The following is a 16,067-nucleotide window of genomic DNA, read 5'->3' on the forward strand; positions in this document are numbered from 1 at the left end:
CAACAAGGTAGTCGGGTAGTCCCGACCCCGTTGTCCGCAACAGTGAAAAGCTCGCCATCTGAAATGGCTTGTCGCATGTGCGTGCTTACGAAAACACGGCATAATTGCGCGGCTCTCCAAACTCTGCTTAGCCCTTCTCACCGAGAGGTCAAATGACGCTATATTGACAGTAAGGAATAAGCGACTGACCTACAATCAAACCCCGAATAAATGAGTCTGAGAAGGCGCGACCAGGTATCGTAAAGCCTTCCACAAGCCTTAGCGGTTTTTGCTGCAGAAACGTAGGAATAACGCTAGTTACAGGTGTTTATGTCAAAACAGGCACTAACGCAACAAAATTTGGCATTTTTCCAGCATATACACTCTTAAAAATGAACTTCACCACATAGCACGCTCCTAGCCAACCACCATCCCGAATGACAACGTTCTCGCCCCTGATTTGTTGAAAACGAGAGGAGGAGCCTATTTTGTGTCATTATGCACGGCACAAAATAGGCTCCTCCTCTCGTTTTCAACAAATCAGGGACGAGAACGTTGTCATTCGGGATGGTGGTTGGCTAGGAGCGTGCTATGTGGTGAAGTTCATTTTGAAGAGTGTAGACGTGACACGCTTTAGCCTCACCATTTAAAAATAAGGGACGAAAAAAGTGTTTAGTCTCCCAAGCCATTCTCCTGTTGTAACCTTTGCGGGTCACTGCACTAAGGCGGGGAAAACGCGACCGGTGAATTGGGGGCGGTGGAGATAAGCCGGTTGTTTCGTGCCGGGGGAATCGGGACGGAGGAGTTTAAATTGAGGGAATCGTGCACCACCCCTCGGCGCGGAAAGCGGTGTCATCCCAACCACTATTGCCACGGGAGCTGGTGCAAAGTAAATACACTGGTAACATTGCACCTATCGTGAACCCACAGTGTATCAAGACTGGGAGCCGCAGACGTGGTAGCTGGCCGACACCCCCGCAAAGGACAAAAATAGGGCCCCTACAGGCCCTACTATACCCTGGGGGTCACAATTAAATGGATGGTTAATAAATCGTGGGACATGTCACGAATACGGTCACTAAACATGTCTATTTTAATGCTGACGTTTCGGGGCTTTGTAAAAATTTTCCTCGCGCAGTACAGACTGTTGTACTCAAGGGGGAAAAATGAGTATGCGAGGAAGAGTGGCACATCTTGCCATGATTGTCCGTGGGAGTAGGGAAGGCTTGCCTTCCCGAAATCACGAAATGATAGGATGTGATATATTTATTGTTCGTTTTTACTTTGTTTTGACGTGAATGCGTGTACCTATATATGCGTTCAATATGATGGGGGAGACCAAGAATTTCGCGACATGATTTGGCAAGCTTGAAACGGCTCGTGCTAGAGCGCTCGGAAGTCTCAGCTAGAGGTCCACGGGAAAGGTGCCGTCCAATCAACAGAATAACGTTAACTACGTTCGAAGAAGTCTGACACTATGATAGTCAATATTAATTACTTTAATTACCTGCACTCCCAAATTTTATTCCAATGTCGACCCAAAAAGTCACGCAACGCCCTATAATGTAGGTAGCGATGGGGGGCGATCACCCCCCCCCTCCCCCTTGGATCCGCCACTGAGTTGTGACACTGCGCGGTTATGCGCACATTATGCTGCATACCAGAGCGAGGCATGCGCGGCGCCAGTTCTCTGTGCGATTAATCCTTTTTGCTTGTAATGCAGATTGATAAGTATCCAAAGCACAAGTAAACAACAAGTAACAAAATAAATCTGACCACGCTCCCTTTTTCATAGCCATAACAAGGACAGCGAGCTTCATCTTTGCAGAACCGAATAGATACGTCGATGCATAACCGTGGAGTACAGAGAAAAGGAATAAGGGGTATTCTGGAGGAACGCTTTTAGCTCTCCTGTCCCTTGGTCGAGGCAGCCACGCGTAGGGGGCATAAGTTAATATTCGTTCTGGAGCTAAAGTACAGTCTCTCGGCTCACGTCAACTCACGGCTCAAGAACATGGAACCAGTTGCGTACTGCGGAATCTACTGGATCCGCTGCACGCGTGGGAAGGATTATATTCCAATAATCAGCCTGCGCCGCGCAAGGTCCTTAAGGTCGGCCCACATGGTGAGTGTTTCGTACGTGAAAGCGGAGTTTCGAGCAGAGCTGCTCGTAGCGCATCAGATTCAGAGCATCAGAGCAGATTTGATATTTCACGCAGCAGTCAGTTCACAGGCGTCCATAGTAACCAATCGGAGTGCAGAAAGACATTTCTGCCTCCGGTGTATATCGTCCTATAGAGGCATCCTAGATCATTTTTAGCACTGGCTGCTGTCACGAAAACGTGAAAACGAGACTCATTTCGTGAGATATGCACGGTGCCGTGTGTAGAAGAGCCGCCAAAACCGTTGTGTATACGCAGCTGCGAGATCTGCGCCTCGTGCGGTTTGACACGAGTCTTTCGGCACGTCGCGTGGTCGCACCGTGCTGACTGGCGTTTAATCCCGAGAGGTGATTACCCGCTTTCGTCCCCACCAGAGCCCCGCGTCGACATGACCTAAGTACCACCTAGTTGGAGGTACTTCCGTGTACCTTGACTTACACTGAAAAAGCTGTTTAGGCTGCTGATTATTTTGGACACATCTGCCGTCTTTGCTGGAATATTTACATAGCCGACGCCGTAGGCGACGATTCCTTTGTCAGCCATGCCCTTCAAGAGCTGTTTTCCTGGGGCAGCGTAGCTTGCATCAGAGGTCTCGTCCACGAAAGAGATACCAGGCATTGGCGTCACTAGGGCCATGGCGACAAGCTAGGATGAGAACAAGACTATCGTCAAATTGTGTATACATGGGCGCTATTGCTGTGGCTAATAGGACAGCCTGGGCACTGCAGTTATATACTCGATGCCTAATTGTCAGCTCATCTAGAGTGAACGAATATTCTTTTGCAGTCTATAAGAAAATGGAGCCGATGTTTTAGATGGGTGATTGACACGGTGACGATTAAAAAATCGCTACAATGGTCTGTCAGAACTCTCCGGCGATGCAGTTTCTGTACGTGACCGGCACGAGTGACCGTGTAGCAGCTGTATGCAAACCAGTTTTGGTAGCTAGCTAAGTTTGGGTGTGATCGGCCAGTAGTACACTACTCCAAATTTACTCCCGAGGTGTAACTGGGGTATATTTAGGGTGTATCAGTTGCGCTATACTCCCCTGTTACACCCCCAAGGAAAATACACCGTGTTTTTGGTGTGAAATGGGTGTAATATGTATACAGGGTGTTTGATATACGTTGTCAAGATATTTGTTTAAAGCGAGCGATAAAAGCCAAACGAGCGCTACTTTTCAGCTAATTGACTAAGAAACATGTGCTACTAGTGAAGCAGTACCTGTTTCTTACAGTGGCAGAAAAGTACCACTTGCTTTTCTTTTATCGCTCGCTTTAAATATAATTCCTGGACACGTTAGAGCAAACACCCTGTATATCCCGCTCTGCACGGTGTAATTTCGAGAATTGGTGTGAAAAGGTGAAAGGTGTGAAAGGTGAAATGATTGGTGTGATTCGAGAAAGGTGTAGTGGCCATCAAGGTTCTAATGCTTCGCAATACGACAGGTCTCGCTGTTCTCCAACTATAGCGGTTGGAGTTGTGGTAGACACGGTGAGCTTTCGTGTTCTTTTGGGCAGGTCGTTTATTGAAATACAGGTCATTTGACCATCTGAGTTGAGTATAACACTGCAAGGATTACGATTCCGGGTCTCGAACGGAGGCAAGCAATAGCTGCGCCGTGCCCGTCGCATCCGAGCGGCCGGCTCGCTGCATCGTGCTGTTTGGTAGGTGTTGTCGGTGTATTTTGTCTTGTATTGTTGATTGAGGTACCTTTGAAGCGGGTATTTTCAGCTTGTTTGAACTGGAATGCACGGATTGGATCAGAGAACAGTGCGCGTCGCATTGTAACGGTCACATATAGTCGTTAGGCAAAGTCAAGATGTATACGTAACAAACGAAGTTGGTGCAATTTGTGATAGAAAGTAAAGCAGTTGGCAAGAGTCAGCGACTCAAGAGGCAAGAGGTGGCGGGACACGAACCTACAACCCTCCGTTCCGGTCAGATGTGAGTCTTCTGAACAAGGCCCTGGCAAGTTGATATGTTGGCGATGTCGGCATGGTGTAATTGATAGTACACTTGACCAGAAATAAGAGGTATGGGTTCAAATCCCGTTACCAGCGCTTCGCTGGCCCTTTACCACAATTGCCTTACTTTCTATCTTGAGCTGCTTGCGTGTTGACGAAGCCTGTATTTGTTTTTAATTCTTTTCCAGCCATCTGCGCAAGTATCATGTAATTTGTGGCTTGCCCTTAATTTCAAATTCATTTTCTTCATTACACAGACAGGACTTCTCTTGGCCTCACCGTAATACCTTCATCTTCGTCGCTGTGTGGACATCTTTTGTATTGTGCGGTGACTGAAATTCTTATTGCAGTGTATTATAGGCAATCCAAATATATAATATGCCTGTTATTTTGCCTGTTGTGTTTGTGTTGAGCTCGGCATAACCCCCTTACTGAAGGGTGCTGTCTGGCCTGGGGCTGTTGACATACACCAAAAGAGGAGTCAGGGTACCGCTGGATTACCCCAAAAGAGGTGTTCAGGGGACACCCTTTCTGAGGGGTGTAGCTTTGCCAAAGGGTGTGCATATACACCCAAAAGGGAGTCAGGGTATCGTCAAATTACACCCAAAAAGGAGTGTTTTTTAGTATTTATCTAGAGTATTTAGAGTAAAATATTTTTAGAGTGTAGGGCACGAGAGATCTGCAAATACTATATTAAGATTTACGGAGGTTCTGAGCAAAGCGAATGTTTCCTCCAAAGCAATCTTAGCGGTCAAAGTATAGCCAATAACCGCCAGGTTAACCTGAGGTCAGTTTTACCAACGCGACAAATCATACCACACCATTAGGACAAACACAACACAAGACCCATAACGCCCAGCTGCATGCTACAATTGAAGCTGTTGAGGCTTGCGTTGTGTTTGTCATAAGTTTATGGGGAATTTTTGTTCGCAGTGTTCTCGTAAACCTCGCTTAAATTCTACAGGGAGCAGGTACAGGCGTGTTCTCCTCGAGTATATCTAGGGAATGACACAGATTTTTGGCGAATTAAGGTTTGTCAAATTTTCAATACATGGGAGTCTACGTGAGATGCAACAAAAGCTCTTCTGTCGGCCCGCCCGCCCGCGATATTTGGGCCAGAATGATGTCATTCCCTACAGTGACAGTCCGGGAATTGATTGCAATCACAAAATTCCACAAGCTTGCTGCAGCTTTCCAGATCCCTGCAAATGAAAATAATGGCTTTCTCGTTCGCTAGCATGCTCTGCACGCTGATGCCGATTACATTACTTCCTTAAAGCGCGTGAAAAAAGCAAAGCGAGGAAAACAATTTTGCGACTCTGCAGCCAACCGTCTCCGGTAGCAAACGTTTACTACAGGGTGTGGCACTTGAAGTGGGCCACATTTCTGTCACTTCATAAGAAAAGTCAAACTCGCCTGAAATTTTACACAGTGAGCCATTTTCCTGAAGTGTTTTTAGTATTGCGGACCTGCGGACCTTCTGGTCGCGCACACAGGAGACCCCTATGGCCTATTCCCGGAAATTTTTTGGGACACTTCGTTGGCAAACCGAGTTTCGCCACATCACACACAGGTGGCGCAAGGCTTAAGGAATCTGTGTGCAGTGACGGAAATGTGACACACTTGAGTGTCACACCCTGTAGATCGCATGAGTCCGCCTTAATTGTCTCATCCCACTACAACAATACACGACAAAGAAAGGCCGCCCGCCAGTTTCCTCGCGCGGTTTCGCACGTTGAAGATAGGGTTGCTAGCATGGTGTAATTGCTAGCATCTCTGACCGGCAACCAGAGGGTGAGAGCTCGAAGGCCACTGCTGGTGCAATCATTCAATCATTCAGTTAAAGGAACACTGAGGTCACCAATATTTTTTGCTTTTTCGGTGCAGAGTGTTCCCCAACGAATAAAATGCGAAAGAACGATGAACACAGGTGACCTGTACAGAGCGAGCGCTCCTTCTCGTGGAAAGAGCGCATCACAGAACGAGAAGACGTCGTGACGTATGCGCTCCGCTCACGTGATGAGTGACATACGGCGACACAGCTTAAGCACGCATAAGCGGCGCGGGAGCCGCGGCACTGAATGCACAGCTATAACGCACCGGTGACTCCTGGTGGAGCGACGAGGCAGGATTTCACGCGATGCTAAATGTCACCTCTCATGTTAATCGTCAACAGTGTTACCAACGCGGGATATAGTTGAATGACGTATTCGAACAGGTACCCGCGAAAGCGATTACCCAACCCGCCGCCTTCGAATGTGCGCTGTGCTTTCGCTTACATGAACTGGCAGTAGTTACTGCACCGTTACTACCGCCATTTTACCTCGAGGAAGTGTTTCCATGCAGTGAAATCTTGAGTGGGAATAATCCCCGTTGAAACTGCAACAACGTTGTCGAATACGATGTAGTCGCATGGCACGTCCTTGTACTTCTCTGGATCTCTAAAGCGAACACCGACCGTGCACATCACGAAGTTCTCCATGGGCTTCTGCGGTCGGGCTGAAAAGAGGATTCGAGATACTGAGCAAACACGTCTACTTGCAGACGTAGTAGTAGTAGTAGACGTAGTAGACATAGTAGTGTACCGGGCAACTGAAAGCGCAGACCATGCTTTAAGGAATGACTACCGGGTTATGTCAGATAAGCCTCACTTTCGCAGTTCGGTTTTTCCTGCAGTGCCGCGAACTTCTCTCCAACCTACCGTTAACGTATATATGCATGTAGGTATTCCCTCGGCACTGCCGCCTTCGAATAGGTAGGTGCCAATTCCCAGGTGTGTCCTTCGTAGCCTCCTGAAATACTGGGCTCTACGATCACTGAACAATTTTAGTCTGTAACTCTGAAAGCGCCGGACGGTGGCGTAGCCAGGGATTTCGAGGGTTCAACCTGCCGAACTAATGCCACAGAGATATAAAAGGCCGACCGAATTCCTGCTCCGATTCATCCGCACGCGGACATGTGCAGCAGGGATGTCAGCCAATCGGTGCAGACGATTTCAAGCGAAAACTTCCTGTGGCTACAAGCGGCAGCCACGGAGAAGTAAGGAGACCAGACTTGTACACGTTACTCTGTACGAAAAAGTAATTTTTTACCGTTACAAATTACTCGCCCGAAAAATTAAAACAAAACTTCTGGCAAAGTAACGCGTTACTTTGCCAATTACTTTCGATATCTGAAAGGAAAGTAGAAACAGAAGTGTCCGAACGCCGTCGTGTATGCTTCACCACGAGCGCACTGCAAGCTGCAAGGCACCGAGAAATTGCATGAGCTGAAGCTCAAAGCTGACTGGATTTTTTATTGAGGGAGGCACAGCAGGCATTTGAACGAGGCGTTGTTTCTGTCCTTTCTCTCTACCGCTCTGAACATGCCAGATAGCTCACCCCATGGCGACAAGTCATTGCAAATCGTCGTCAACATTGTGGCACCGACAGGAGCATCTCACCTGTGCATCTTACATAGTGAGAAAAGACAAAAGAGTCCCAATTGGGACTCCCACAGATGACTAATCGAGTTCATGGTACAACCAACAGTTCAACCTACTGTATATGCAGGCTGGATTACGGAAAGATAGTCCATATGAATGGGGTGGACTATGGACAGTGGACCCGAATATACACTACACACATATACACTACATACATACGTACGCGATGAGTAATCGAATGTCCAGCAAGTGCACATTTTCGTTAAACTTAACGCTTTCGTGCGCTTCACATTTCGTTCAGCTATACCCTCCTTCGGCACAGGCTGGGCAGAGCAGGCAAGGTTCCATACAGGGGACTCCCTTTCTGCGCCGTGCAGAAAAACTGGGTGCAGGCAGGAGTGTGCAAATGGCTATCCAGGAGCGTCGGTGACATGACGAAGACAAAATGCAGGCTAGCTCGTGACACACGCGTCGAGTTCGAGACAGGGGCGTCGAGATTACCAAATCTGCATACTCACCCTTTGGAGTGGGCGCAGGTGGTACTGGACCTGAAGGATTTTGTGGAGGTGGAAGCAACGCATCATCAGGGTTGGCGGTTGCCGGTGATGAGCTTGAACCGCTACCACCACCATCATCATCGACATCCTTGCCTTAAACAGAAATCATAGTAACACTGTAGAGTAATAGACGTCGCAGCGTGGGGGCGGTGAAGCTAAATGCATATTCTGCTTCTGCAGTTTCTGATTTTTGGAATCTGCCCATTGGACGGATTTGACTCTGATGATCTATTCAAGAAGCCTATCTGCTTACATAAAGGACAACGGAAGCGAAAATAAGCCCCAAAGCTGTTCACCTCATATTGCGTGTGTACAAAAAAGAACAAAAACAAAAGAAAAGAAATCGAGATATAAAATTCGGCCGCGGAGCGCTCTGAGCCGCTGGTGAGCGTCGCTCGCCGCGCCGCCGGTGGAGAGCACGGAAGTGACGCGGATAGTGTTCGTTCTATTGGGGTTCCTGACGTTCGTTTTGCGGTTGTTTTGTTATCGGAGCCCCATTTTCGCGAGAAAAGAAATTGTACATGCTAATGAAGTGTTTCCTGACTGTGCTGCAACGTCTTGCCGACTTCCCTTCGGCACCGGCCGACTTCCTTGCGGCACATTTTGGTTGACGAATGCTTGAAAATAAATCCGGAGGTGCTCGTTAGCCTTGTCAACGAAGTACAGCAGGCTGAAAGAAGGAGCGGAGATGTCGCCTTCAGGCTTCCACGAGATCTCCGAATTTTGAGGCGTTGCTCTGTATTCGGCCACGGAGCTCGAGGAACATCTGACGTCACGTGCCCCTCAGCTTCTCCCGCAATGGTTTGCGACAGCGGGCGATCGTGTCGGGCTCGTAATCGTAAAAAATATCCCCATCCGTACACCGTACTCACAAAATGCTGGTGACAACATAATTGTACGCATCACATCTTGTTCAGACATTTTCTCGCACACGTTTGACAAATTTCGCTTCCGTTGTCCTTTAAACCATAAACAAGCCATCAATAGTCCAACCGATCCGGAATAGTGTTTTCTGAAGGGTACGATTTCACTTGGCGCAGCAGTGCACTGTAATGTGGGGACAGGTTTTTAGGATATCCCGGCCCGTACAAATACTGTCGTTCCAGTGTGGGAGCCAGTATAAAGAGACTGTCAGCTTAACAAAGTTGGGGAACTAGGTCCACACAATGGACCACACAATCAAATAAGAGAAACCTTTCCGCTGGCGGGAATGGCCTACCTGAACCTGTAATATTTAAGCTAACTGAACTCTTTTGAGCCAATGTCACACAACGGCCACACTTTTACACACACGATTACAACAATGTATCTACGTTGCAGGACAAAAGCAATGCAGCAGTAATAGAGGAGTTGCGAAGGAGGAGGAAGGACTAAGGACTAATGCAGACAAGGACCAGAAGACAAGCAATTCTGACAAAGCAACCTCCCTTCTCATCGCCACAGTGCACGCACGTCCTGTCATCAGCACATTTACTTTGCTTGGCAGTTTGCTTGGTCGAGTTAAACATGCCATTCTCTCAGACGTCCCACAGCTCGTACAAGACGTACAAAATCTCTAACCGTCGCAGCCTAATACGGGCACCTGGCAGATCTTGCTGCAGTCACGATATTGGTCTTACCTAACCATAAACTAAAAAACCAATCGACCACTTCCCTTTGTGTTGCTCCAGCGAGTCCGCCCTGCTCATCCTAACCGTCACTTCCTAACTGTGCATTTCAATCGCTAAAACTACTTCGATGAACATCGAAAACACGTGAAGCTGGCGTCGCTCACTCGCTCATTCTCGGACGTCGCAGCTGGGATTTTGAACGCAGGGTGCATCGCATCGAGACAGGCACCGAGATCGCAGGACGTCACTGTTGACGCTCGTCGCAGTATCTCCATAACCAGTTCACTCAAACCAAGAAAACCATTTACGCCACGACATCTAGCTCGTCTGACCTGGTTGTCAATCCACGCGTGCATCACTGTGGCACTTCTGCTTGCTAATGAATAACGACGCCAACTATATCCAATTCACAACCTTAGCACACATTGCGAAACGTGATGGCACGGATATTTTTAGGTGGCAGAAGGTCCAACCTCAAAGCACCATATGAGAGACCGTAGTGAACAAATTATACCAGTATGGTCAGAACCGCATATGAGCTTACTGAGCTCACAGGACTGGGAGGCGCGTCGGAAACGAATGCTTTCAGTACAATACGATGACTTTATAGCTTGCTCACACTAATGCGGTCCATAGCGTGCAGACGCCAGCGTAAGCACGCGATACGCGCCCTGCGTGACGGAGACTGCATGGTGAGCTTGAAGAAAATGTGATTATGGTGATAATGGCGCATAGACAACACAGGTCACGATGTTTAATATAAGGAGATAAAAAGCCAGGCCAAAACTATATACAAAAGGTTTATAATTCCAATGGCTCATTATGATGAATCCTGTATCTCTCTTCCTCGAACCGTCCATTTGTTCCATATTTACAGCAACCATGTTGGAATTAGTCTCACACAAGAGACGCGCATGTGCAGAATGTAGGACTTGGTTCTGCGCGTGTGCGGAAAAAGATCAGCTCTGGCGGGATTGCGTTCTACTGCGGAAGGTCTGTCACGCGTCTGTTGTCATGAATGTTCACCCGCGCGTTCGCACACAGTGCAACGCAGTAGTGCGAATCGGCACTAGAAAATGCTGGAAGGAAATGTTGAAACACTTTTTTGGTTTTGGCTTAGCTTTGGCTTTGAAGTAGCCATTAGATATCCTGCTGTATCGGGTAAATGTTTACTGTCCACGGCTTTTGAGATTCGTGGCAGTGTGCTCCTCTAGATCTCGTCATCCCCCAACTTCATTTGCGGCACCTTTTTATCCCACAAGTACTAATTTCAAGAGTACCAGCCTCAAGAAAAGGCCGAAGGAACTGCTGACCTTGTCCCACTAGAAGGAAGCTGCCTACTCCAACCCCAACAAGGAGCAGGAGGACGACACCAATGACTATCATCTTCTTTCTGTAAAGACATACGGAAAAATGAGAAGCTCCACTATCTGTTGCTCCTCTTCGGGCCACCATGAAAACTGTGACGGCTCCGGATAACCTTGCAGTCAGGTTGTCGTCGAAACACTTACCCGCCTCCGCCTCCTGTAAGAGCAAGAGAGCAACTTTCACCTACACAGTGGATTGGTACCGTTCAACAAGGGCGGAGAACATGCAACCCCATTGGTATTGCGTCAGAATACTTATTGTGACCGCTTCGTAAATCCCTCTGATAGTTCCCAAGTTAAGCTGCAATTCTCAAGAAAAAATGTCGTTGCATCCTGCGTTAAATTCTCAGGTCGTAACTCCTGCTGGAGTATCTCAACTTACAACTCAATTGCAACTTGCAACTCAATTTACCTGCTGGAGCATCTACAGTCGAGCCTTGGGACTGACTGGATTCTGAAACAGTGAAGAGACTATAAACGAGGCTCTCATTCCAAAAGACACTACACTTCTTAGAGCTATACAGGGTGTTTCACGAAAATCCCCCGGCTGTCCTTCGGGATGATGCTTGGCTAGGAGCGTGCTACGTGGTGTAGCCAATTTTTAAGAGTGTACCCCCACTTGTTCACAGCGCTCGAGGCGCATTCGTCATCATCCATGATAAGAGCACGCTATCTCACTTACGGAACGACAGAACCGCCAGCGCTGTTTACCAGTCGCTTTGAGAACGAATACCAAAGCGTATCTTGCGGCTGTTCCTTATCTTCCGTCACCCCCGTGTGTCAACCAGGCGGATGAACACGAAATTGACGGCCGGATAATTGATCCAAAGAGCGCATTGGCGCACTGCTCCGCGCAAGAAATATGTAAACCGAAACCAATTAATTACTCGGAAAATCACTAAGTGTCGATGCGTTTTTTTTCTTGGAATATTTTTCGCTGAAGGTCACGGTGCGTAAAACAGAGCTTCCGTAAGCGTGCGTAAGTAAAAGTTAAAAGTTAGCAGGTTTATTTAATTAGTGAGCGTATGCAAATGAGCCGCTCACTACTCAGTTCATGGCCGATGTCCCAAGGATCTCTACCAAAACGAAATTTAACAGTGTAGACGCTCTTAAAAATCAACTTCACCGCGTAGCAAGGCTTTTTGGTGGTACTTATGCTGTTCGTAATTGTCACAAAAAAAAAAAAAAAAAGGCGTACGCTTGCCGTTTTCAACAAATCAGTTCAGATAACGATATCATTCGAGATTATGGTTGGCTAGGAGCGTGCCATGTGGTGAAGTTCATTTCTAAGAGTGTAACAGCTAACTCGTACGTTCCATTAAATGTGTAAAAGCACCTACCCATCCCCGACATTCCTGACATCGTAGACATCGCAGACTCTGAAAATACACGACATAAAATTGCGTATAGTATGCACAGTAATGGAAAGACGTCACTCATACCGTCTCCCATGCTTGCAGATTCCTTTGCGTGCGACTGGTAATAGATAAGGATCTGAAATATGCAAGGACCAATCGTGAGCACGGAATCCGAGCTTTATCATCCTCATCGTTATGATCTGAAACCCCGTGGTCCAATCAGAATTTACCGTCAATACGTAACCACATAATTAGTGCCAGCCATTATTTTGAGACTATGCAGGTGTACCAAACATTACACATTTGGATCGCGTGGTAAAAAAAAAGAAAAAGAAAAAGAAACTGCGTTCCCGCATAAAACATTGCAGACTGATAGCCATTAGGCTGAAGTTCTCTTGGAATTTTCCGCAAGCGTTAGGGTGATGTAGAGATAAAAACAAAAACAAAACAGCAATATGTCCCCCTGTACATTTCCAATAGCCTATGACACAAACAACGCAATTTTTCTTGTGCATGCATATCGCGGACATCGCCACACAAAGGTGGCGCTGATGGATTTTCTTCTCTTGTATGTTGGCGCCACCGGCACCTCTCTGTGGTGAAATAAAATTGATGAAAGGGATAAAAGGGATGATAAAGGGGATAGGAAAGGTCTACTACTACTAAATGAAGCGTACAGAGGAAGCGCGAAGTTTTGAGAGAGACATGGGGCCATGGAGTACGATTTGTTCTCCAATACGAATAACAACCTATAAAACAAATGACTACTAGACTAGTGCATTCCCAGGGGGCTCATCAGTGTGTGCACAACCCAGAGCCATTCCGCTGGGGGTGCGAGGGGGGCAGCCGCCCCAGGCGTCCGCGCCAGAGAGTGCCGAACGGCAAGCGCTGGCAAGTCAGTCAGTTGGACAGTATAAAGCGGGTATAAAGATAATTTGAATTTGCGATCTCTGCAGTGCAAACGAGCGTTTTCTTTCCGTTGTTTACAGAACATCTGATGGCAGTGAGGAAAGGGGGGGGGGGGGCGCTTCACGTTTACCTGCCCCAGGCGCAAACTCTCCTCGAGGCGGCTCTGGTTCACCCCTTTGGGTGTCTTGGATGCCTGTACGCTGCTGTTCGATAGTGCTTTGCTTGCAGCTATCCTGTCTAACCGCATACAGATGGACATGCCAGTTACAAAGGGAAGCCCATTCGAGATACAAAGCACTTTCAGTTGTACAATTGTGAAAGCAGAAACTATATTACGGACCATATAGCCTAAAGGGCGTGCGTATCTAATTAGTGTAGGGCTTTCCCAGACAACGAGTCTACAAATCCTGAACAAGAATTCCAAGTAAAACGATGAACGTACTTACCAAACAGGGCTGTAGAGCAAGTGCGGCAGCGAATGACTGGGCAGAGGAGGCGACTCGTTACACGAACAGGAACGTTCCTCGTCCTCTTCACAAGTGGCACACAGGAACTGTTTGGCACGTGAGGCACGTGAAACTTTATCCTCTTCACGCGGACGACTGAGCTGTGGGATAATACCGCCGTATGGTAGGGCACCACAGGTGGAACTGACATCGGTAAGTACCAAGGCATTATGGAAAGCGCCCAAGGGTAGCAGCGTTGTCCCTTTGTTTTAGGTTGTTAATTTGGCAGGTATCTTCCCTCCCGCGCTTTGCTTTCTGTTTCCGCCCCGCTCACGGTCGCCGCCCAAGTTCCTCTTAACTTTCATTTCTTTTCTTCCTCCCGAAACTTTTCCTAAAACCATGCTATCCTCCATCTTGCCCTCGCTGGGCTGCCACCCGTTGCTTTTCACAGAGAACGCTATGCGTCGCGGACAGTTTTGAACGCGTGCTACACTCCGAACTCTACGTAAATACCCGGTGACGACCAGGACAGCGTCATTCTGATGATGGGTCCCGAATGGGACCCGAAACGTTAACTGTATTTTGTTATGTTTGTTGAAAGCCGGTGCGGTTGAAACTAGTAAAGATGTCTACTCCCGGCAATTGGACTATATTCAGACTCCGAACTCCACGTAGTCGAAAACGGCAGAGTTTCAACCTACGAACATTGCCAAACACGGCAGCGACCGCAGTTCGGAGCAGCCCAGAACAAGACAAAACCCACCTGTTGCCTAGGGTACGGAACCACGGTTCGAGGCTGCCATGATAACATTCCACGCCGAAACTGGGAGGTGACCCGGGTCCAAATCCGTTCGCCGGCTGTGCTGTCTGGGTGCCTTTCCTCGGTTTTTCCCACGGGGGTGATTCCATTTCAACTCAGGCAAGGTGGTCCGGACACCATCAGTGATTTTTATTGAAAAAATATATGTTGTAGCATGACTCACATTGAGAATGGAACAGCAAGTATTTTTTCTCTAGTTTCCGTAGTTCCCGAGAGAAAAAATCCGAAAGAATATGGCAGATCCGACGCGCTTTCAAGCATAGCGATTTTTGGCATTCAATATTTTTCCAACGAACGCGTTCATGGCTTTGAATTTTTTTATGAATTATTTTTATGAATTATTTTATCATGGCTTTGAAAGTATCAAAAAATTTTCTTCGCACCGTCAGCTATGTTGTCTTCCAGTGCTTCGGTTTAGTTCCGGCGCAGATTTTGCTATTTTGCAGCTAAAAATACGCAAAGTTGGTTGCGACGACGAAAATCGCTCATAGTTCTTGCGGCTATTGCGGCACTTGTGTACATGCCAGTGAAACAAAAAAGGTATCCCCGTGTAGCGGAGACTGAGCTCTATAATTCGGTATCAAATATAGGAGCCTGGGCCATATTGCTGTCACGCATGGAGACTTCTACAATACGTGACATTTGAAAAAAATGCGGTTTTTGAGCGCTCATTTCTAAAAAACCTCACCTCGAAAATTCTTCAAACTTCGTAGGCATATGCTTCTGTATATGATATCTGAATGCACAGAAAATCTAAGGTTTTTTCCTTGCACAATAGAAGTTAGAGCGTGCAAAAGTTTCAGTGTCCGACTGTGCATGGTGCGTGTAATGACCATGGAAGCGCCGCGAGAAGTTCACTGGTCGACATTCGCGTTTTTCGTGACACAGCGGACCGTGGTACTTGTTATCTACCCAAAGAGACGTCCCTCAGTTAACATGGAAGCATAGACAACGGTTTCTGTGCCCTTCGGCGAGTACTTTGTCGTGTCATGAGCCGCCACCGCTGCTAAGTGCTAATGAACAGAGAGGAGAGCAACAAGATTAGCGTCAGCCGCACTGGAGCTGTCTCCGGCTTCAGGTACAAAACCCAAGTTAGTTTGGAGTCATTGCGAGAGTGAGTGGTTCCTCTACCTGTTGCAATAGTGATTTCAGTTGTAACAGCTGTGTTTTGACACTACTTCGACTTGCGTCGAGCACGAGTCGGTTAAACTTTGCCACAACTGCTAATGTAATCAATCAAATGTAAATAAATAGTGACTCATCTTTACTGGCATGGTCTAGAGAGATGGATGTAAACATTGAATTTTCATGCACGCACCGCGCGAACAGTGACAGATACACTCAATCTGCATTTCTCTATATAGTGGCCTTGTGAAGCCGTCGTGCTGCTTTCGACGTCCTGGGGAAAATATTCGACCCTTTGGGTTCTCAAATAGCAGCACGAACAGCACGGGCGGCTGTCACAAGA

General features: G+C 47.4%; 1 protein-coding gene across 4 annotated transcripts in view; it reads right to left on the minus strand.

The window, feature by feature from the left end:
• The window catches only part of LOC135396807 (uncharacterized), a 28,054-nt gene extending 14,165 nt beyond the window's left edge, over window positions 1–13,889 (minus strand). Inside the window, exons 1-9 of one of the 4 annotated variants that reach the window (XM_064627995.1) lie at window positions 13,780–13,889; window positions 12,509–12,560; window positions 12,407–12,445; window positions 11,479–11,520; window positions 11,211–11,223; window positions 11,013–11,092; window positions 8,051–8,182; window positions 6,432–6,607; window positions 2,580–2,786 (exon numbers count right to left, since the gene is read on the minus strand). In XM_064627995.1, coding sequence (XP_064484065.1) covers window positions 2,580–2,786; window positions 6,432–6,607; window positions 8,051–8,182; window positions 11,013–11,092; window positions 11,211–11,223; window positions 11,479–11,520; window positions 12,407–12,445; window positions 12,509–12,518 — 699 coding nt within the window. In that variant the 5' untranslated portion in view covers window positions 12,519–12,560; window positions 13,780–13,889. Of the gene's footprint in view, window positions 1–2,579; window positions 2,787–6,431; window positions 6,608–8,050; window positions 8,183–11,012; window positions 11,400–11,478; window positions 11,521–12,406; window positions 12,446–12,508; window positions 12,561–13,779 lie in introns of those variants that run through there. The other 3 variants (XM_064627994.1, XM_064627996.1, XM_064627997.1) reach the window with 3 other exon arrangements.
• Between the last annotated feature and the right edge of the window lie 2,178 nt (window positions 13,890–16,067).

Source organism: Ornithodoros turicata, chromosome 6, assembly GCF_037126465.1.
Source record: "Ornithodoros turicata isolate Travis chromosome 6, ASM3712646v1, whole genome shotgun sequence".
Taxonomy (NCBI): domain Eukaryota; kingdom Metazoa; phylum Arthropoda; class Arachnida; order Ixodida; family Argasidae; genus Ornithodoros; species Ornithodoros turicata.